At 53.7% G+C, this 17,690-nt stretch overlaps 1 protein-coding gene across 1 annotated transcript; it reads right to left on the bottom strand.

The window, feature by feature from the left end:
* Positions 1-290: 290 nt before the first annotated feature.
* On the bottom strand, positions 291-13,875 carry IKBKE (inhibitor of nuclear factor kappa B kinase subunit epsilon). The gene is made up of 21 exons (XM_032710967.1): positions 13,819-13,875; positions 13,388-13,703; positions 12,542-12,682; positions 12,005-12,134; positions 11,403-11,584; positions 11,000-11,160; positions 10,269-10,379; positions 9,825-10,004; positions 9,289-9,491; positions 8,559-8,623; positions 8,385-8,476; positions 7,526-7,627; positions 6,190-6,265; positions 5,999-6,111; positions 5,691-5,767; positions 5,348-5,387; positions 4,412-4,513; positions 2,608-2,704; positions 1,965-2,068; positions 1,630-1,701; positions 291-924 (listed from the first exon to the last, which is right to left on the bottom strand). Exons 2-21 carry the CDS (start codon positions 13,472-13,474, stop codon positions 891-893), a joined length of 2,169 nt encoding a protein of 722 aa, XP_032566858.1. The 5' UTR covers positions 13,475-13,703; positions 13,819-13,875; the 3' UTR covers positions 291-890.
* Positions 13,876-17,690: the final 3,815 nt, after the last annotated feature.

The raw sequence follows: 17,690 nt of genomic DNA, 5'->3' as shown, positions 1-17,690 counted from the left end.
GAGCACCTGCTGGAGTCCCTCCTGTCCCCATCTCTGCTCTGCCACCCCCATGGGTGAACACATCCTTCATCTCAAAGGCAGGGGGGGCTGCTTGGGATTTCTTTCCGTCTTTTATCTAAAAGAAAAAGGAATATCCCTGCTTTCTGCTGCAGTGGTGTGGCTGGAGAGGGCTCCTGGGAGTCCTTTCATCTGAGATTTTGCCTTGGCATTCAGTAGCACCCTCAGGTTCAATGGCTGGAGCCACGTTTGGAGTCCAGGGTTGTTTGGAGAAGGCACAACCCCCACGTGCATCCACAGAACGAGATTATATTTATAGAAATGTACCAAAAAGGAGAAGCCTCCCTTGGCTTCCCCCTCCCACAGCCCTCAGCAGCCCAGGCACGGGGCTGGGCTGAGGAGAAGCCCTGCAGCAGGAGTAGAAGCTGCAGTGCCCAGGGGCAGAGGTTTGTGACTCCCACATTCCCTCTGCCATCACCTCCTGGGCTGGATCCGGTCTCTCATCCATCAGCAATCCCTCCTGCCCCACTCCATGATGCCCCAGGGAGAAGAAGTAGGTTAAAAGTGGGAATAATCCCTAAATAAGTAAGAAGACAAAAGGTCTGGCCTCTTCTTCATCTGACAGGGTGATACAGAGAAGCCAGAACACCACGGAGTCCTTCAAGCACTTTTTAAAAATAAAGAAAAACGAAACCCCACTCAGTGTTCTGGTCAAACTTCCAGAGGCTGAAGGCACTCAGAGCTAATGCTGGTGAACGTGCAAAAGTGCTGGGGCAGAGAGGTAGGACACAGAGAGCTCCTCAAACACCAGTGCCCCACGGCTCCCCCAGGGCTGGGGTTTCCCCGTGCTGGGAAGTGGTTTTGCTTCAGCAGCTGCACATTCACCACGTCCCTCAAACGCCAGGGGTGGGAGCAGCCCCTCCCAACCTGCAGGGACAAAACCAAAGGCTTTAGGCTAGAGAGGGGTCACCTGGTCACTACAGCTCTAGCCAGGCACTAAGCTTTGGACCTGTTCCCGTGTCTTTTGGGATGAGCTCTTCCTAGAGAAAGCAAACACGACCTTTCTTATCCCCTTATTCACAGTGGATGTGCTGCAACACCCCACTGGGTCCTATAAAAACAGGGCTGGGGTGAATTTGCAATTTCTTTTTTGCTTTTTTAAACAGTCTGACATTCTGATCTGCATGTTCTTACTCTCGATTTGCCTCAAGAGCCTCAAAAAAGGCGGCAGAGGAGGAAAATCAGGGTTTTTTTCAGCAGTACATGCTGGGTTTACACAGAGTTTTATACAGAAGGAGAAAGCATCCACTTCTCTGTGGCAGTCAGCAGTTGGGCAGCACAGGAAAAAGGCTGGAAAGAGGGTGTAGAAATGACAGAGCTTTGCTGAGGATCATGGCTAAACCCCCAAGAAAGATAAACTCTTCTGCTGCCAGACCGTGGTGTAAATTTGGTGACATTAAAACCCCCACTGAACCAGCTCATGGGTGACTGTGGTTGTGCTCAGCACCAGGCACAGCTCCCACACTGGAGCTCCCAGGGAGCCCACCCAGACCCTCCACCCCCTTCCCAGGGGTGTGCCCCCATCTCCTGGTGCAAGGAGCAGGAATTCTGGCTCTGGGGGCTCTCACTCACCGCTCGATGATGCTGTTGTTGAACTGGAGATCACAACTTACTGACCTCATCTGCTCCAGCAGCTCCTGCATCCTGCAGGGACACGACCAGCCCCTTATTCCTGCACTGCTCAGCCCCTGCTTCCCACGGGAGAAGGGCTGGGATGTCCCAGGGGTCACAGAGCATGGATCAAACCCAGCAGAGCCACAGTGAAGGGCTTGGCACAGAGTTTTCCAGCCCTGTGGACACAGAGCCCTCGCCCCATTGCAGGGGATGAGCAGCAGGAGGTTCTGCTCCTCCCCAAGGAGCTGGGCTGTCCCCAAAACCCTCTTCCAAAAGACTTTCAAGAGACTCACCGAAGAGCCATCTCCTGGCGCGCCTGGCTCGGAAGGACGGGGGAAGGCACGGGAGGAACTGGGGCCAAACTCCATTTCTCCATCTGGAGAAACCTGTCCAGAGCCTGCAGAGATGGAGAGACCTGGCAGCCCCCACTGCAGGGGCTGTCTGGGGGTCTGACCCCGGGGGGATGCAGTGCCTGCCTGGGTAAACCCCCAGGAAGTGACAGCACACCCAGCACATCCACTTCTCCAGGACAAACAAAACAAAACCACCAAAGGACCAGGACACCTCCCAGGAAGTTGTGCCCCAGCTGATCAGCCACTTTATCATGGCAGCTGGAGGTGAAGCATCATTTTTCTGCTGCTGCAGCTGCCATTTGCTGGGGACAGATCCCCTGTGCCAGGCAATCCTGACGACCTGGGGTTCCCTTGCCAAAGGTTTCCCCATTCCCTGCTCACACTGTGGGGGCAAAACAGGATCTCCAGTGTGGGATCAGCCACAAAGAACTGCAGCAAGTTGTTTAAAAACACTCCAGGGTTTCCCTGCTTAACCCAGGTGCTCCTGCACCCGGTGGGAGCTGGGAGAGGGGAGCAGGAGCATCATCAGGGAGCAGGGAGAGACTGTAGAGCTGCATCCCTGGCAGGACCCCCGGACACCTACACCCTGCAGGCAGTCCTGGCACTCCATCATCTCCACACTGCAGGTGCTGATGCGGTTGCTGAGCCTCTTCAGGTGCTTCTTTATCTCACAAACTTTCCTAGGAAGAAAAGAAAAGGATTACAAAATTCCCAGTCAGTGTTTGGCATCGGTGGGCATCATTAATTTTTTTATGTGTTTTAACTCTGCACTGCTTTCTGCAGACCTTTCTGGATCCGAGTTAAAACCCTGAAGGAAAGCAAGTGAGTCAGAGCAGTGTTGAAATTACAGTTGCAGCTTTGTTAAGTCACCACAGCCAGGTTATCCAAACAGCATTAATAGCAAATTAATTAGGGAAAGTACTGCTTGTAAGAGACACAGCTCAGGCCCATCACTTTTGCCAGCAGCTCTGCACAGGCTGGTCCTCTGTGTCCCTTGGAGGGCTGAGAATCTACCCAAAAAAGCTCCCTGGTCCTACACCCAACACCCAACAGGCACATCATGAGTTGTATATTAAAAAAAAAATAAATAAAAAAAATTGTTTTGGCTTTAAAAAAAACAAAGGAAAGAATATTTCAGGTGGATGATCCACCTCCAGTCCCCCAAAAAAACGCAGCCACCACACCGCAAACCCTGGCAGGAAACAACCCAAAACAGGACAATTAGAACTGAAGCAGCAATAAATTAAAAATATCCCAGCTGTGACTCACGATGCTTTCTCCCTAAGGACAGAAAAACAGGTACAAAAATACTCCAGGAAAACATGAAGAAGCTTTTTTTCCCCTCCCTATAAGCAGAGGTAAAATCCTGCTTTAGTGTAGATGAGGCTCCTGTGCTGCATGGATTTTGTGGAGCTCCACATCCAGAGGAATCTCACCCCGAGACAAAATTCCCAGTGAAGCCAAGGGAGATTTCACTGCCTTGGGATGGGATGTGTGTGTGGGGGGACTGTGGGACAGAGCTCCTGTCCCCAGAGTGAAATCTGCCCCTGAGTGAGGGTTTGCAGCATGGGAACCCCCGGTGGCAGGAGCTGGGAATGGGAGAAGGCTGGGAAAAGAGTGGGAGAAGGCAGAAAAGGAGGCAGGGAGAAGGCTGGGAGAGGACAGGGACAGGACAGATCCTGCCTGCGGCTTCTGGAGCATTTCTGAGACAAACTTCCAGCCTAAAAATCCCCCCCACTGGCAAATCCTACACGGGGCTACTCCCCATCAAAACCAGGACCAGGTCAAAAGCTGGGTTTAATTCTAAGGAACTCCATAAACTCCCTCTGCCCACACTGGCAGCTCAGGGCACTGATGCTCCTCTCTAAAAGCAATGCAAATCCAATTCTTTCCCCAACTGCCTCCCCCTCCCTGCTCTTTGTTGCTGCCCTGGTCGGTGGATTGCTCTCCATCACCACAGGGTAATTTGCTCTGCATTATTCCCCAAGCACCATTTAACAGAAGATCATTCCCTGTAAGTAGATCTCTCTGTCTCAATACCAATTTTGTCCTGATAAAATAACCTCTCCCCACCCAGAGAGCGAGGAAAGAGCTGCCTGGACTCCAGCTGCAGGTTTAGGGGCTTTTTTAAAAATAAACTTTAAATAGCAGGGCAGAATACATGGCATGGGCTAGAAGCCACAAAGTGGGGTTTCCAGCTGCTTTGAGGGCTTGTTACCCCTTTGCAGTCCCTCAGCAGTTCCCAACATCATCATCTCCATCCCCATCTCAGCACTTGATCCATAGCAAAGAGAACTCAGAAGTCCTGGGTTACTGGAAAGTTCCCTCTCCCATCCACACCAGGGTCCCAAATCCAGAGCCCCCAAACCCCCAGAGAGGGCTGGTACCTCATCCTGCTGCTGTGGAGGGCCAGGGCATCCTGGTACTGCTGGACACAATCATTCTGGAAAATCGACAGAACCTTCCTGGCCAGGTTCCCTAAATTCATCCTAAAACCAGGAAAAAAAAAGAGACAACACTGTTACTTCCTTATATGTATGAAAATGAACATCACAGCTCACGTGGCCAGAGACCTAAAGCTGGCTGCTGAATAGAGAAAGAGGGGCTGGATGCTCAGTAATGAATTTTGGATCAGTTTTATAGAGAAAACAAGCCCTAATTGTGATGAAGAGGAGCAGAAAGTTTTGGAGGGGATGCTCAGTTGGGCTGTCATCCCCTCCAGGGCACTTCTGAGTAGTCTTTGCCTTGGAATTTAAGGCAAATGTTCAGTGTTAGACTGAAGATTAATTAAGTTAAAGGAGCTGTCCGTGAAATTTCACCCTTCCTAGTATATATTGAAGTGGGCATTTTATTTCTTGCCTGTGTTAAATTCCCCTGATTTCAGCGGAAACAGAAAGGAGGATTTTTAAAGGTACAAAACCCATCAGGCACTTCACTCCCAGTGGAAGTTAAGCAGATATGAAAGCAGGGACACTTCCTAAATCAGCATCTCAGTATTAAATAGCCCCAAACTAAGCCCTGTGTGAGCAATGGGCTGGAATGTGCTTATCCCCACAATCAATACAAGGATTTGGCCCAACAGCAGCTCTCTGTCCCCAAAAGTTCTCTGACTTCTTCATCTGAAATAGTTCACAGCTTGAAAACTTCCCTGTGAAAGGTCCTGCCTGGATGAACCATCACAGGAACCTCTTACAGGTGCCCTCTGACAACACTGGTGACCAGAGAACATTTTATATCCCTTTAGGATTCAATCAGAACCACCAAACACCGGCCTGGACACAGCAAGGGGCAGGTCCTGGAAAGGGGAGAGGGTTGGGACTCACTTATCCAGCTTGTGTATTTGTTCCTCATTGTAGCCCAGCCCTGGGGAGGAAAGACACAGGTCACCACTCACCACATATTTTCCTGTTCACACCCCAATAAAGGGCAATTTCACAACACAAAGGAATCACTCAAGGGGATTTTTAGGGCTCAGCCCTTGGGGCCATTGTCATGGCACAGAAATAGATGATCTGTAAAGTCCCTTCCACCCCAAACAGGTCTGTGGTTCGATGGTTCTATGAAATAACTTAAGCCCAGCAAAGTGAAACCATCCATTTTTCCACCAGCGCAGGGACATTCCTGTTGCAGCCCCACACCTCATGCCTCCCCCTCCCCATCACTCACTCAGACATGTCCTGGCCTTCTTGAACTGCTTGTAGATCAGCTGCATCTTCTCCAGGCAGCACTCGATCTGCTGGATGCTGGAATGGGACAGGGCAGGAGGCGTGAGGCCCCCCGAGAGGAAGGGTGGGAGGTTGGGGTGAAATGAGCACTTTTGGGGTGAAATCTGAGCTCAGAGTCACTGCTGCTCCCCGTGTCTGTGTGCAGGGACATCACAGTGAGGGCTGTGCATGGCCCTGCATGGATCCCCCAGCAAAGCTGCTCCATCCAGGGGGGAACAGCGAAGTGTCATCAGGGATTTCACCACAAACCTTTTGTCTTCGTGCACTTGCTGCCTGTCCTTCACCAGCTCGGACAAAATCCCATCCAGAGCCCCTTGGAAGTCAAAGATGTTGTGGGAGCACTGAGAGAGCTCCTCTGCAACCTGTGGGTGAGGAGGAGAGGTTGGGACCGGCAGCTCTGGAAGCTGTGGATGCTCCTCCACCCCGGGGTGGGGGCTCACCCTCTGCAGCCTTGTCTTCACCATGGCCATGTCCATCACAGCTGGCACCCCACTGCCTGCAGGAACAGCCTCGTACCTGAGGAAAGCCAGAAAATGAATATTCCTGGAGTGGAACATGAGCCAGAGGCAGCATCACCTGGGCAAGGAGAACCCATCCCACGGCGGAGCCAGCGCTGGATTCCTGCGGAGCTGGAAGGTGGTTTCCTCGGGCAACAACTCACCCAAAGTTATATCCAAGGGGTGACAGAGCTGAGCCACAAGATGCAAAGTGCTGATCTGGTAAAAACTCACCCCGTTGTGGCCAATTTGTTCCAAAAATTGCTGGTTTCATACCCGCTGGCTTTAGGCCAGATCAGATGCTGTCTGGCTCCCTGCAGCTGGCACAGGAGGGCTAAGTCAGCAGAAATATCCCTGATCCAGAGCATGTTGGAAGGGATGGATGAGCCAGAGCATCCAGCTGCAGCATTACTGCTCTTGGCACTACAGCCCTACTCTAATCCCGCTGAACTCAATGGGAACCATGTGTCCCTATTTTATTTTTTTTTCTTTTTTTGAGATGAAATGAAAATTAAGAGACTTACTAAATGGCAAAGAATAAAGGAACAGCTACCCAGCAGCAAAGAATTTTTCCACTACAACTACAACAAAAGAGAAGAGCAAAATATCCTTGGGTTGCTTTTTAAATGGGTTCAGCTTCCCCCCTCCCAGGGCAGCTGGGTGGGAATGTGGGGACTGGAAAGGTCGAGGGCAGCCCAGGGTTCCTCTGTAATTCAGCTCCATTAGTGGAGACTCTTTAATGGAAACCAGACATCTCACTATGGATGGTTTGAGGAGGGATGCTGGATCCATGGGAATGCAGCACCAGGGGCTGCCATCCATCCCAGCACTGCTGATGCTCCCCGTGCCCAGCTCTCCAGGGCTGTTTGCAGGGAGAAGGTTGTTGTTGGTGGCCAGACCCCCTGGCAGCTGGTGCCATCCTGCCCATTATTTTAAATCAGCTCTTTTTCCCTTTACCCTGAGCTGGAGCAGCAGCCCTGTCCCATTCCTGCACTTACTCTGCAGCTCATGGGCTGTAACAGTCAGAAAACCCTGGAGAAGGAGCCACAGCCAGGATTAAACTCTGGGCTCCTGTGAAACCAGGAATCATTAAAAAGTGAAGCAAACAGGGACAAACAGCCAGAGGGGCTCATTTCCTGCAGCCTCAACACACAGTGAAAAAGCCTCCTACCTCCCAGATACCAGGTTATTCCTGGAATTGTCCTGATTTCTGATAATTCACCCTTGAGAGCCCCATATTTTCTCTGCCACAGCCCAGCACCTGCAAGGCCACACTTACAGCACACGGGTCTTCACCTCGGTGAGCTGCAGGCAGCTGAGCACTGAGAGAGCCCCCCTCCTCTGCTCCAAAATCCTCGAGCACTCTGTTTTCAGGTCCCCTCTGCCAAGAGAGAAAACAGCCCGTCCAACACGTGCTCCCTGGAATCAGGAACTACATCCCAGGGCCAGCTGCATGTGGTGGTGGGGAGGATGGAGCTGGTGGCTTCTCTCAGAAAAGGGGGGCTGGATGCACCTAAAACTGGGTGCAGCTCCTGGGTTTTGGTCCTGCCACTGCACATGAGGCTCCTGCCCTGAAGGAAATGGGTGGGACAGTGAAAATCATCATGGGATCATGGAGCGGTTTGGGTTGGAAGGGACCTTAAAGATCATCTCATTCCAACCCCCTGCCACAGGCAGATCCACCTTCCACAGTGATATGCACAATGATGATGATGGTAATAATAATGATGATAGCAATAATAATGATGATGGTAATAATAATGATGATAATAATTATTATAATGGTGATAATAATAATGATAATAATAATAATGATAATAACGATACTTTTTCCTCAGCATCTCCTAAACTGAAAAAAGTGACTCAAAACTAACAAGTGGGGACAGAACCACCCTCACAACACTGAGGGGTATTTTCCTACAGGTGCAGCCCCCTCACAGCCTGATGTGTCCCCTGTGTGGGTCCATCCTGGTCTTTATGTTCTGCTCCCTCCCGGTACCCCAGGACCCCGTCCCACCATCCCCAGTGGTCCCGCACTGGCTGAAGAGGCTGGAAAACCCCAAGTGCTTTAACTGAACACCTGGGAAGGGACATGTCCCACCTTCTGCCACCCTCCCCAGGGCGTCCCCGTCACTCACATCACCCAGTGGAGGCCTCTGGCCAGCAGCTCCCGGCCGCGCCGCAGGGCCTGCCCGATGCGCAGGGTCTGGTGTGCGGCGCCCACCGCGCTCTGAGAAACAAAGGGCACCAAAAAAGTGGCCTGAGGCTGCACCACGGGCCCCTCCCCGAGCCCCCTGGGCACTGCCACCTACCTTGGCTGCGCTGCAGTCGGCCACCACGTCCACCTTGGGGACAAACTTCGGGAACTCAAGTGCCGCTGGAAAGACAGACGGCGGTCAGGGGGCTTTGGGACAGCTCACACCCACCAACAAACCCTGCAGCCACTCAGGAGCTTGGGCACAGGAGCTGCTGGGTTGCTGGAGGCTCAGTGCAGCCCTCCAAGATATTTAGGAAACATGGATAAAGGCAGGAATTGCCTGCAAAGCCCGCTGTGGTACGTGGGGCACCAGCACCTGGCAGGGGAAAACTGACCCTGAAACCTCCTAATCCTGCTCCAGCAGCACAATCCCTCCACCTCCTGCCCTGCACCAGGGAGCAGAAATGGGACCTGGATTTGGCACTGGGAATGGGAACTGGCAACAGGAATGGGAACTGGCACTGGGAACTGGCACTCCTGACTGCTGAGAACAGGGATCAGTTCTGGGAATGGGGACTGGCTCCACCTGAAGTGGGAAATGGGAACAGCACTGGCTGGCACTGCTCCAGGACCTGGGGACCGGTCTGGTGAACTTGGAACCCTGCTGGGAACCGGGATCAGGGTCCAACATTGCTCAGGCACTGAAACCAGGGATCACCCACGACATGGGCCCATCACCCAGACAGGGAATGGGAATGGGAAAGCTCTTGGGATAAAAACTGAAGCAAATCCCTCTCGCTACACCCGCCCTCGTGCCATGAGCATCTCCAACCACGGGTACTCACGGTCTCTGTACCGGACCCCCACCACGTCCTCGGGGTGCTCAGCTGTGCTCAGCAAGGTCAGGGGGCTGCTCTCTGTGGTTTTGCAGAAATTGTGAGCTTGGAGATTGGGATCCAGCTCGTACAGGTGTCCTTCAAAAAAGTATTCTTGATGGTGAGGGACTATGTTTGTTTGTTTGAAGACAGCGTCTAAAAACTTGGTGGTACTGAAATTGAAAAGGAATGAAAGGGTGGGGACAAGCTCAGATTTCCATGGCTTTGGCAGCCTGCTGCCCTCAAAACACCAAAATGTTGATATTTTCTCTTAGCAAAATATCCCACAAGGTCAGCAGAGCCCTGGACACCTCCCTGGAATTCTCTGTGTGCCCACAGCTCCCAGTTAGTGTGTTCCCAGCAAAGGCTGTTTTGAGCCTGGTTTGTTTTAACCTGGCTTAGGTGTGGTCCAAGGGGAACAGGTGCTGCCCCAAGGTTCACCTAGTGAAATGAGGGGCTGGGGCTCTCAAGCTTGACTCCCAAATTTGCTTTTAACACAGCCTTACGTGTTGTAGGAGTGGATGTAGATGCGGTGGGAGGAAGCCTGCTGCAGGGAGAACACGTCCACCACGATCCTGTGCAAAATGTCATTGGTTCCTGCAAAAAACTGGTCGAATCCCCAGCATTTTTCCTGATCAGCCTCCAGGATGTTAGCCAAAATGGGGATCAGCTGGTCCTTCAGCCCCCTGCAACAGCAGAAGGAGAGATGTTTGCACAGACTGGTGTAACCCCGAGCCACGAATGCGGCGGCCGCAGGGACGGGAGATCCTGTGCTGAGCTTGCCCTGCCTTGCACCCCTTTTCCTGGCTGTAAAGCAAAAACCTGGTCTGAGAGCTGTGACACTCGCAGATGAAAAGCTTATCTGCCTCGATAAACCCACCTGTCCTGTCTGAGGTGGTGCCAGGATGTGGGAACTGTGGTGGGATCCCACCCTGGCACGGGACACTCACATGGAGAGGCGGCAGGTGATGGGCAGCTCGTAACTCCACTCGATGTTCCCATTCTCCTGCCTCTGGATCCCTGCAATGGCTCCAGGAGGCTTCTCAGTGGTGATTTTGTACCTGTGGAAAGGGAATTGCTGCTGAAACGAGCCAAGTGAGCTCCGTTTGGGTGTCTCTCGGGTAGGGAAAGGGCAGAGTACGGATGGGCTGGGAAAGAGAGAATTCACAGAGAGAAAAAAATACCCAGAGGGAAAATGCTGCAAGAAACAGTCACAAACTTCCAAGAAGACATTAACCCTGTCTCCTCTTCCAGCTGTTTAGCCACAAAGTCATGGGAATGCATTTTATAGAATAATAGAGTCATAGCATGGTTTGGATTGGAAGGGAACTTAAAAGACCATCTGGTTCCAACCCACGAGATGCCACCCACTAGATCAGTCTGCTCAGAGCCCCATCCAACCATCCCATTCAGAGGGAAAACCTGGCAAACACGGCACAGATTCTTTCCCACGCAGCACACACACTTCACAGGTGAATGCCAGGTACATGTCAGGGCTCTGAGGTCTATATGGGATTAAACAAGCAGTAAAGTGCATCACGGAACCCCACGGTGCCACAGCCCCCGGGGGCCACCGGCTGCGGTCCCACCTCCCCACACCGTGGCTGGGCACGGTGCCTACATGATCTCCTTGGTACCTACATGATCTCCTTGGTACCTACATGATCTCCTTGGTACCTACATGATCTCCTTGTTCCTGCGGGGCCCCCCGAAGGGGACGAAGGGGAGGCTGCCAGTGGCAGCGTGGTAGAAGGTGACACCGATGCTCCAGAGGTCGACGGTGACCCCGTACGCCTTCTGCTGCGGCTTGCGCAGGACGGCCCGCTCGTACATGTCGGGGTGCTGGGGGGGGAAGCACAGCAGCACTGGATCCTCCCAAAAAGCAGCACTGGATCCTCCCAAGAAACCATCACCTATAACTCTGCAACAAAAAAGCTGAGCCTTCCCCCTTTTTCAAAAATACGGACCCTTTAAGATCAGGCTCTCCGTGTCGCTGCTGCTCCCTACAAGTCACCCAGCTGTCGGATTGAGGGATGGGCACCAGCCTCCCCCAGGGGCCACCAGACTGGACACTCTCTACTCACGAGATATTCCTCCGTCCCGTAGACAGACACAAACTTTTCATCGTCCTCCAGCTCTCGGGCGGCCCCAAAGTCGGTCAGTTTGTAGACGCTCTGCCCGTCCTCCCCCATCAGCCGCATGATGTTCCCGGGTTTGATGTCTCTGTGGACAACGCCGTTCTCACGGAGGTGGTTCATCCCTGCCACTGGGCACACGGGGAAGTTCCTGCGTGGGGCTGGGGCACTGGGCTCCAGCGGGCTTTGCTCGAATTTAGGAATGTGAGAAGGGCTGGAAAGGGGACAAACCCCAGGGTGGCTGCTCTGAAGTGGGGACCAGTGTGACTGTGGGGATGGAGAGGATGTGTGAGCACAGGAGCAGTGCCCTTGTGCTCCTCCATCGTGGGGCACAGCCTGTTCCCACAGCTGCTTCCCAGAGCAGCTCTGCAAGGAGAAACCCTCAGACCCGTGGCACGGAGCTCAACCCCTCCCCGTTCAGAGGTGCAATTCCTGGCCCCTCATTCCAAACCCCTTGGCTGGTGCTTGCAGGGTCCCACCAGCACCACGAGGTCCCCAGCCTGCAGGGTCTCAGTCCCGGGGGGCTGGTGGTCCCAGGCCCCCCCACTCACCCACACACTGCAGCACAATGAGGAACTCGGACTCGGCCAAGCCGAAGGCGTTTGCTGGGTCCTCCAGCACGTTCAGCAAACTGCCACTGGAGCAGTATTCCATCACCAACACCTTCTGCTTGCTGCTGCCCTGTGGTGGGAGATGCTGTGAGGGCTCAGCTGGCCCTGTGTCCCAGCTGTGGGCCTGTCCCCCCCACCCAGGCAGGACTAGATCCCCTCCCTCGGCTGGTGGATCCCTGGGTTTCTCCTGCTTGGCCAAACCAGTGCTGGAGAATGTCCCCACTGTGCCAGCTGCCTGGCCAGGGGACAACAGTAGGTCACATCCTTGCTCCAGCCCGGTGTCCCAGTGCCACCAGTGCTCCCAGTGCTGAAGGGCTGGGCTGAGACAGAGGGTGGTGAGAAGAGGTGGTGGAGCGGGACCATCACTGCTCTCCTGCAGCTCAGACCACACCCCTGTGGCACTGGCCCAGTGGGCACAGCAGGATTCCCAGCTGAGGGATTCCCAGCTGAGGGATTCCCAGCTGGGGTCCCACTTACTGTCTCCTCCACAGCAAATAATTTGACAATGTTTTTGTGGTTCAGCTTCCGCAGCATCTCAAACTCTCTCATCTGGACCTCCTGGGGCCGGAGGTAGCTGGCATTGTTAAACACCTTCACAGCGACCAGCTCCCCTGATTTCTGGGAAAAGAGGAAAAAGAGAAAAAGGAAATGGGAGGTGATGCCATTCTCATTCAAAGGAGATCCGTTACTGATTCCACATCCCACCTGGGATGCAAATGACGTCGACTCTCCTCTGCACAAGCAAACTGCTGGTATTCACCTCCCTTTGCTTCCTGTCCCTGCACCCACGTGCTGCGTGTCAGCGTGTTTATTCAGCTCCATAAAAAGTTCCCAGCTGGAGCCGGGGCTGGCAGCTCCTTGTCAGCTCTGCACGGGATGGGGATGTTCCCAACCCAGCCTCGCAGCCGCCTCTCCTGCCCTGCGCCTGCAGTTTGCTCAATAAACTTCAAAGGCTGGTGAGCAGAAGAGTCTGTTCCAAGCCTGGCAAGTGTTTGCATGAAGTATGCAAATAGCCGGGGATGGGGTTTTCAAAACCTCTGGGCATTCCCCAGAAAACAGCTTCTTCCCCCTTGCGCTGCTCGGGAATCCGGCAGCCGGCGAGCAGGACCCGGCTGTGAGCACCCCAAAAACCGCCCTCCACCCGCAGAACCAGGGGAAGGAGCCACATAGAAAATGAAAACAAAACCCAGAGCAGCCCCTGGGCTGCTGCCCAGCCTGGGAGCTGCCGGGAGGGCGAGCGGAGGGGAACAGGGGCAGGAGGGATGGGGGGCACGGGGGCTCCGTGGCTTCGGGGTTCCTGCCCCCACCGCTGCCCCCGCTCACCTTGTTGCGAGCTTTGTAGACACAGGCTGTGGCTCCCTGGCCCAGGAGGTCCTCGGTGCTCCAGAGGTAGTTGGGGGTGCTCTGCATCTCCAGCGGGAAGCACAGGGGTCACCCCGGGGGCCGCTGGCCACCAAATCCCAGCCTTTGATCCGTCCTTGCCTGGCAAAGCGCAGGGAAACGCCGGCCAAGGATGTTCCCCTGGGCAGCTCCAACCTCGCCGGCAGCACCACGCGAAGGCTGCGCATGGACCGAGCAGCGAGCGCTGCCAAAAACCAACCCGGCCGGGACCTGTCGGGGCTGGCAGCGAGAAGAAACTCTGACAGATGAAAAAAAAAAAAAAAAAAAAAAAAAAAAAAAAAAAAAAAGTAATTACGAGCAAACAAGCGCGGGGCGGCGAGAGGCACCTCCCCACCCCGGGAACTGAAACCTACGGATTGCAAAACCCGCTCGGCAACCGGCGGCCTCGCTGGAGGAGGAAATGCTTCAGCTTCCTGCTCGAGGAAAAAAAATTCCCAGTGTTGCAGCGATCCCCGGGCGTGCTGGGCTCCTCCGGGGGGCAAATAGGGCTGGGATGGGCTCCGGGAACGCCCAAAAGGTGCCGAGCACCGGCCACCGTCGGATTTGGGAAGCAGAGTGGGATCAGGATCCGTGTCCAGGGTGAGAGTCCAGCCTTTGTTTTCTGTGCCAGCTCGGCCCTGGCACGGACACAGCATCACCCAGTGGAATGTGTGTGCCACTGTCCTCTTGGGATACCCTGGCAGGGATGTGGGATGGGGGGAGGAGATGCAGGATGCAGAGCAGGCTATGATGTGAAAGGCAGCACAGGATATGGGATGCAGGATGGGACGTGGGATGCAGAGCAGGGTGCAGGGTGGGATGTGGGATGCAGGATAGGGTGGGATGCAGGATGCAGCGTGGAATGTAGGAGGGGGTGGGATGTGGGATGCAGGGCAGGATGTGAGAAGGAGGATGGGATGCAGGGTGGCATATGGGATGCAGGATGCAGGACAGGATATGGGAGGCAGGGTGGGATGTGGGATTCAGGGTGAGGTACAGGATGCAGGGTGTTCAGGGTATCCTCCAGTGCCTGCACAGGGCAGAGTGGGGCTCCTCATGTTCCTGCTCCCTCCCTGGCTCAGAGACACCCACACTTCACTTTGATCAGCACCAGCACCAGCTCCCACTGTCAGGAATCACTTCAGGCTGGTGTGGACGTGTGTCTGAAGGCCCCATCCTCACAAACAAAGCCTGCAATGGTCTGTGAGCACACCAAGTGTGTGGTACATCCCAAACCCATCAGGACACCTCACCAGCCTGCACATAAACTCCACTGGGGACTAGTTCCTTAATTCCTGCTGAGCTTCATTTCCCAGCCACGTGTGAGTGTGCCTGGAAAACCCTCTGGAGAGCTGCCAAGCTGCCAGACTGCAGGCACAGACTGACCCTTGCCCTGAGCTTATATAAGGGGCAGCAGGGGCTGGTGTGGGGTGACGAGCCCGTGGCAGTGGAAGCACAGTGACGTCGGTTTAACCACGTGAAGCTTGAAATCACTTTGATTGAAGTTGTTCTGCTGCAGCCCAGTTAACAGGAAGAGAAAGCGTTGGGGTGACTTCTTGAAATCATTCCTGGTCTTATTTTCTGTGTCCTTCAAACAGGACCATCAATCTGTCCCTGCAGTGCTGGCCCAGCTCCTGGGCTGTGGGTGCAGTGAGGGCTGGGCTGGGCTTCTGTGCTGTGCCTCTCGCTCACCAGACTAAAAGATCATCAAATCTGAGATGGAGGTGCTTGAGAAGCCCTTCCCCACACTGAAAAAACTGCAGCTCATTTCTCATGTCATTTCTCAGCACTGAAATCACAGATGAAGAGCAGTTAACACGAGTAAGAGGGGCAAGCGAAACCTCCAAGGGGAATTCCAGCTGAGTTCCTTCCCAAAGGCCCAGAGTGGGCAAGGGTACAATGATGGTTAATCCTGCACTCCACACTCAGTCCTGCACCCTCTGCAGCTCTGCAAGTCCAGCTCCTGCCCTGGAGCCCTGGGAGCACAAGGAGCTCATCCAGGGCATCAGGAGAGGAAAGGGCCCGTCCTGTGTTTCAGTTCAGAAAGTGAAACAAAGATTTTTTTTTAAGACAGAAAACCCAGGCTCAGGCGTTTTCTGAGACTTCTGACCGCGTTGCTTCAGCTTTCACTGATGAGTGAGCAGGTCTGGGCTGGTGGGGCATAAAGACAGACAGGAAGGAAATCATTAAAATATTTTATAGCACCCCAGAAAGGTTATTTTCAGGTTGTGCTGCAAGTCTTTTCAGTCCATTCTCCACAGGCAACACCAGCAACACCTTGATGCCAATGTGATGCCAGTCCTTGGAGCCCAGGGACTCCAGCACATCCCAGTTACCCCAGCAGCTCTCCCAGTCAGGTCCAGCCTCGGAGGGAGATCCCAGCCCAAGCCCAGGAACTCGTCCCCAAGGTTTGCCTGGCTCCTTTCAGACCCCTTTATCCTTTCCTTTGCTATAATTTTAAATTAACAATTCATTTCCTCTTCCTGGGTACCCCAACAGCAGGTTTTGACACTCCAATCCCATCTGTCCCACTGGGAGTGGACATGCCCATGGGGGATAAACTCTGGGAGAGCCCAGTCTGGCACAGGCTGGGAGAGCAAAAACCCGGCCTTGAAACCAGTTTGTGACAAAAATTAATTGTTCCAGCTGGTGGCAGCAAAGCCTAAAGAATAAAGGACAAGCAGCGAGCTCTGCCTGCAGCAGGGACCTCGTCTCTGGGGGCTTGGGACAGAAAACCCGAGCCCACGACCCCGGTGATGTCCCCACGGTGTCCCGGTGACAAACCCGCTCCTGGGGAACGTTCATGAGAGGCTGAAATGGTCCCATTTCTTCACACCAAGTGCCACATGGTCCTTCCCAGAGCATCCCCTTCCCTTCCCCACTGACCCTTTACAAACCCTCCCCTCACTCAGCACCAAACTCTCCCCTCGCCACCACATTTCCTTGTTGAAAACCACCATAACAAGATGTTTGTGAGGGAGGGTCAGACCTCCCTGCAGTTTGATGCCATCAGAGGGTTTAAGGGATGAATCACAGTGTCCTCTACTGCTGGACAGTGGGGACCCAAAGAAAATCAAAAATCATTTGTTATCTGTGTCACCCCATTGCCTTTCTGACTCCTACTTCTTGTCTAAAAAGCAAAAAACCACCACCTACATGCCACTGTGCCCAGCCTGCTTTAGGGTATTACCACATAAGCTGCTGTGATTTGGGCTACTAATCTAAGAAGTAAAAGCATCCTGAATTTCCAGCTCTTGAATCCCTAAAAGAGATGGGGGACAGGGAGCACAGGGATGCTCCATCCCCTCGGGAGCTCACCCCAGGGACAGCGGGGACAGCTGTTCACAGCTCACAGCACAAAATGTCTTGATTAAACATCAAACCTCACCATAAATAGGTAATTCCTTGATATCTAAACAAAGGGAATCCAAAATGACACAGCCCTGCCACGTTTTCCCCTCCATGCTCTGAAAAAGGCCTATTGAAAAACCGAGGCTGGGGAAAGCTGGTAATAATAATAATGATCCAGTCCATAATCTCAATCTTAAATCCTCTTTCCTGAGACAGTTGGGGGTCCATCCTCTCCAGGAAAATGAGGAAGATTAAGCATTTTTAAATCAGGTCATTGCAAGGGAAGTGTTTGCCCTGTGGAATCCTGCTGGTGGTGGTCGGTGTGTGCAAGCCCAGGGTGGGGGGACAGTGGAGTCACAGAATCCCAGAATGGTTTGGACTGGAAGAGACCTTTAAGTCCATCCAGTTCCAGCCCCCTGCCATGGGCAGGGACACCTTCCACTAGCCCAGGTTGCTCCAAGCCCCGTCCAACCTGGCCTTGGGCAATTCCAGGGATGGGGTAGCCACAGCTTCTCTGGGTAACCTGTGCCAGGGCCTCCCCACCCTCCCAGGGAAGGATTTCTTCCTAAAACCCAATCTAAACCTACTCTCCTTCAGTTTAAGGCCATTCTCCCTTGTCCTATCACTACCTGGCCATGTGAGTCCCTTGTCCTTTGGATTCCCCTTATCCCTGGGCCACAACGATGCTCCTTCCCTGCTGGGATCGAGTGTCCCAGTGCCTGTGAATGACACTCTGTATTCCTGAATCCTGCAGATTCTGCTTCACCTACTTACCAGTGCCTGTAGCAACAATCCTGAGGATTCCAAAAGCCCCCACAGGTGATGCTCACCCTCTCTCCCACTCAAACCCAGGCACCCACACTCGCTCCAGACATCACACACCGGCACCCTCAGG

The sequence above is a fragment of the Chiroxiphia lanceolata genome, chromosome 25, assembly GCF_009829145.1.
Source record: "Chiroxiphia lanceolata isolate bChiLan1 chromosome 25, bChiLan1.pri, whole genome shotgun sequence".
Lineage (NCBI taxonomy): Eukaryota > Metazoa > Chordata > Aves > Passeriformes > Pipridae > Chiroxiphia > Chiroxiphia lanceolata.
Note: the sequence above shows the minus strand (reverse complement) of the source record. Positions and strands in the feature narration are given on the sequence as shown.

What these genes read in the sequence shown, in the direction of transcription:
- IKBKE (XM_032710967.1), bottom strand. Translation starts at nt 13,474, where the DNA reads ATGCAGAGCACCCCCAACTACCTCTGGAGCACCGAGGACCTCCTGGGC. An exon ending in CATTGTGCTGCAGTGTGTGG is followed by an intron (nt 11,585 to 12,004) that starts GTGAGTGGGGGG and finishes CCGTGTGCCCAG; the next exon opens with TGGCAGGGATGAACCACCTC. An exon ending in GAAGGCCAGGACATGTCTGA is followed by an intron (nt 5,388 to 5,690) that starts GTGAGTGATGGG and finishes TTTCCTCCCCAG; the next exon opens with GGCTGGGCTACAATGAGGAA.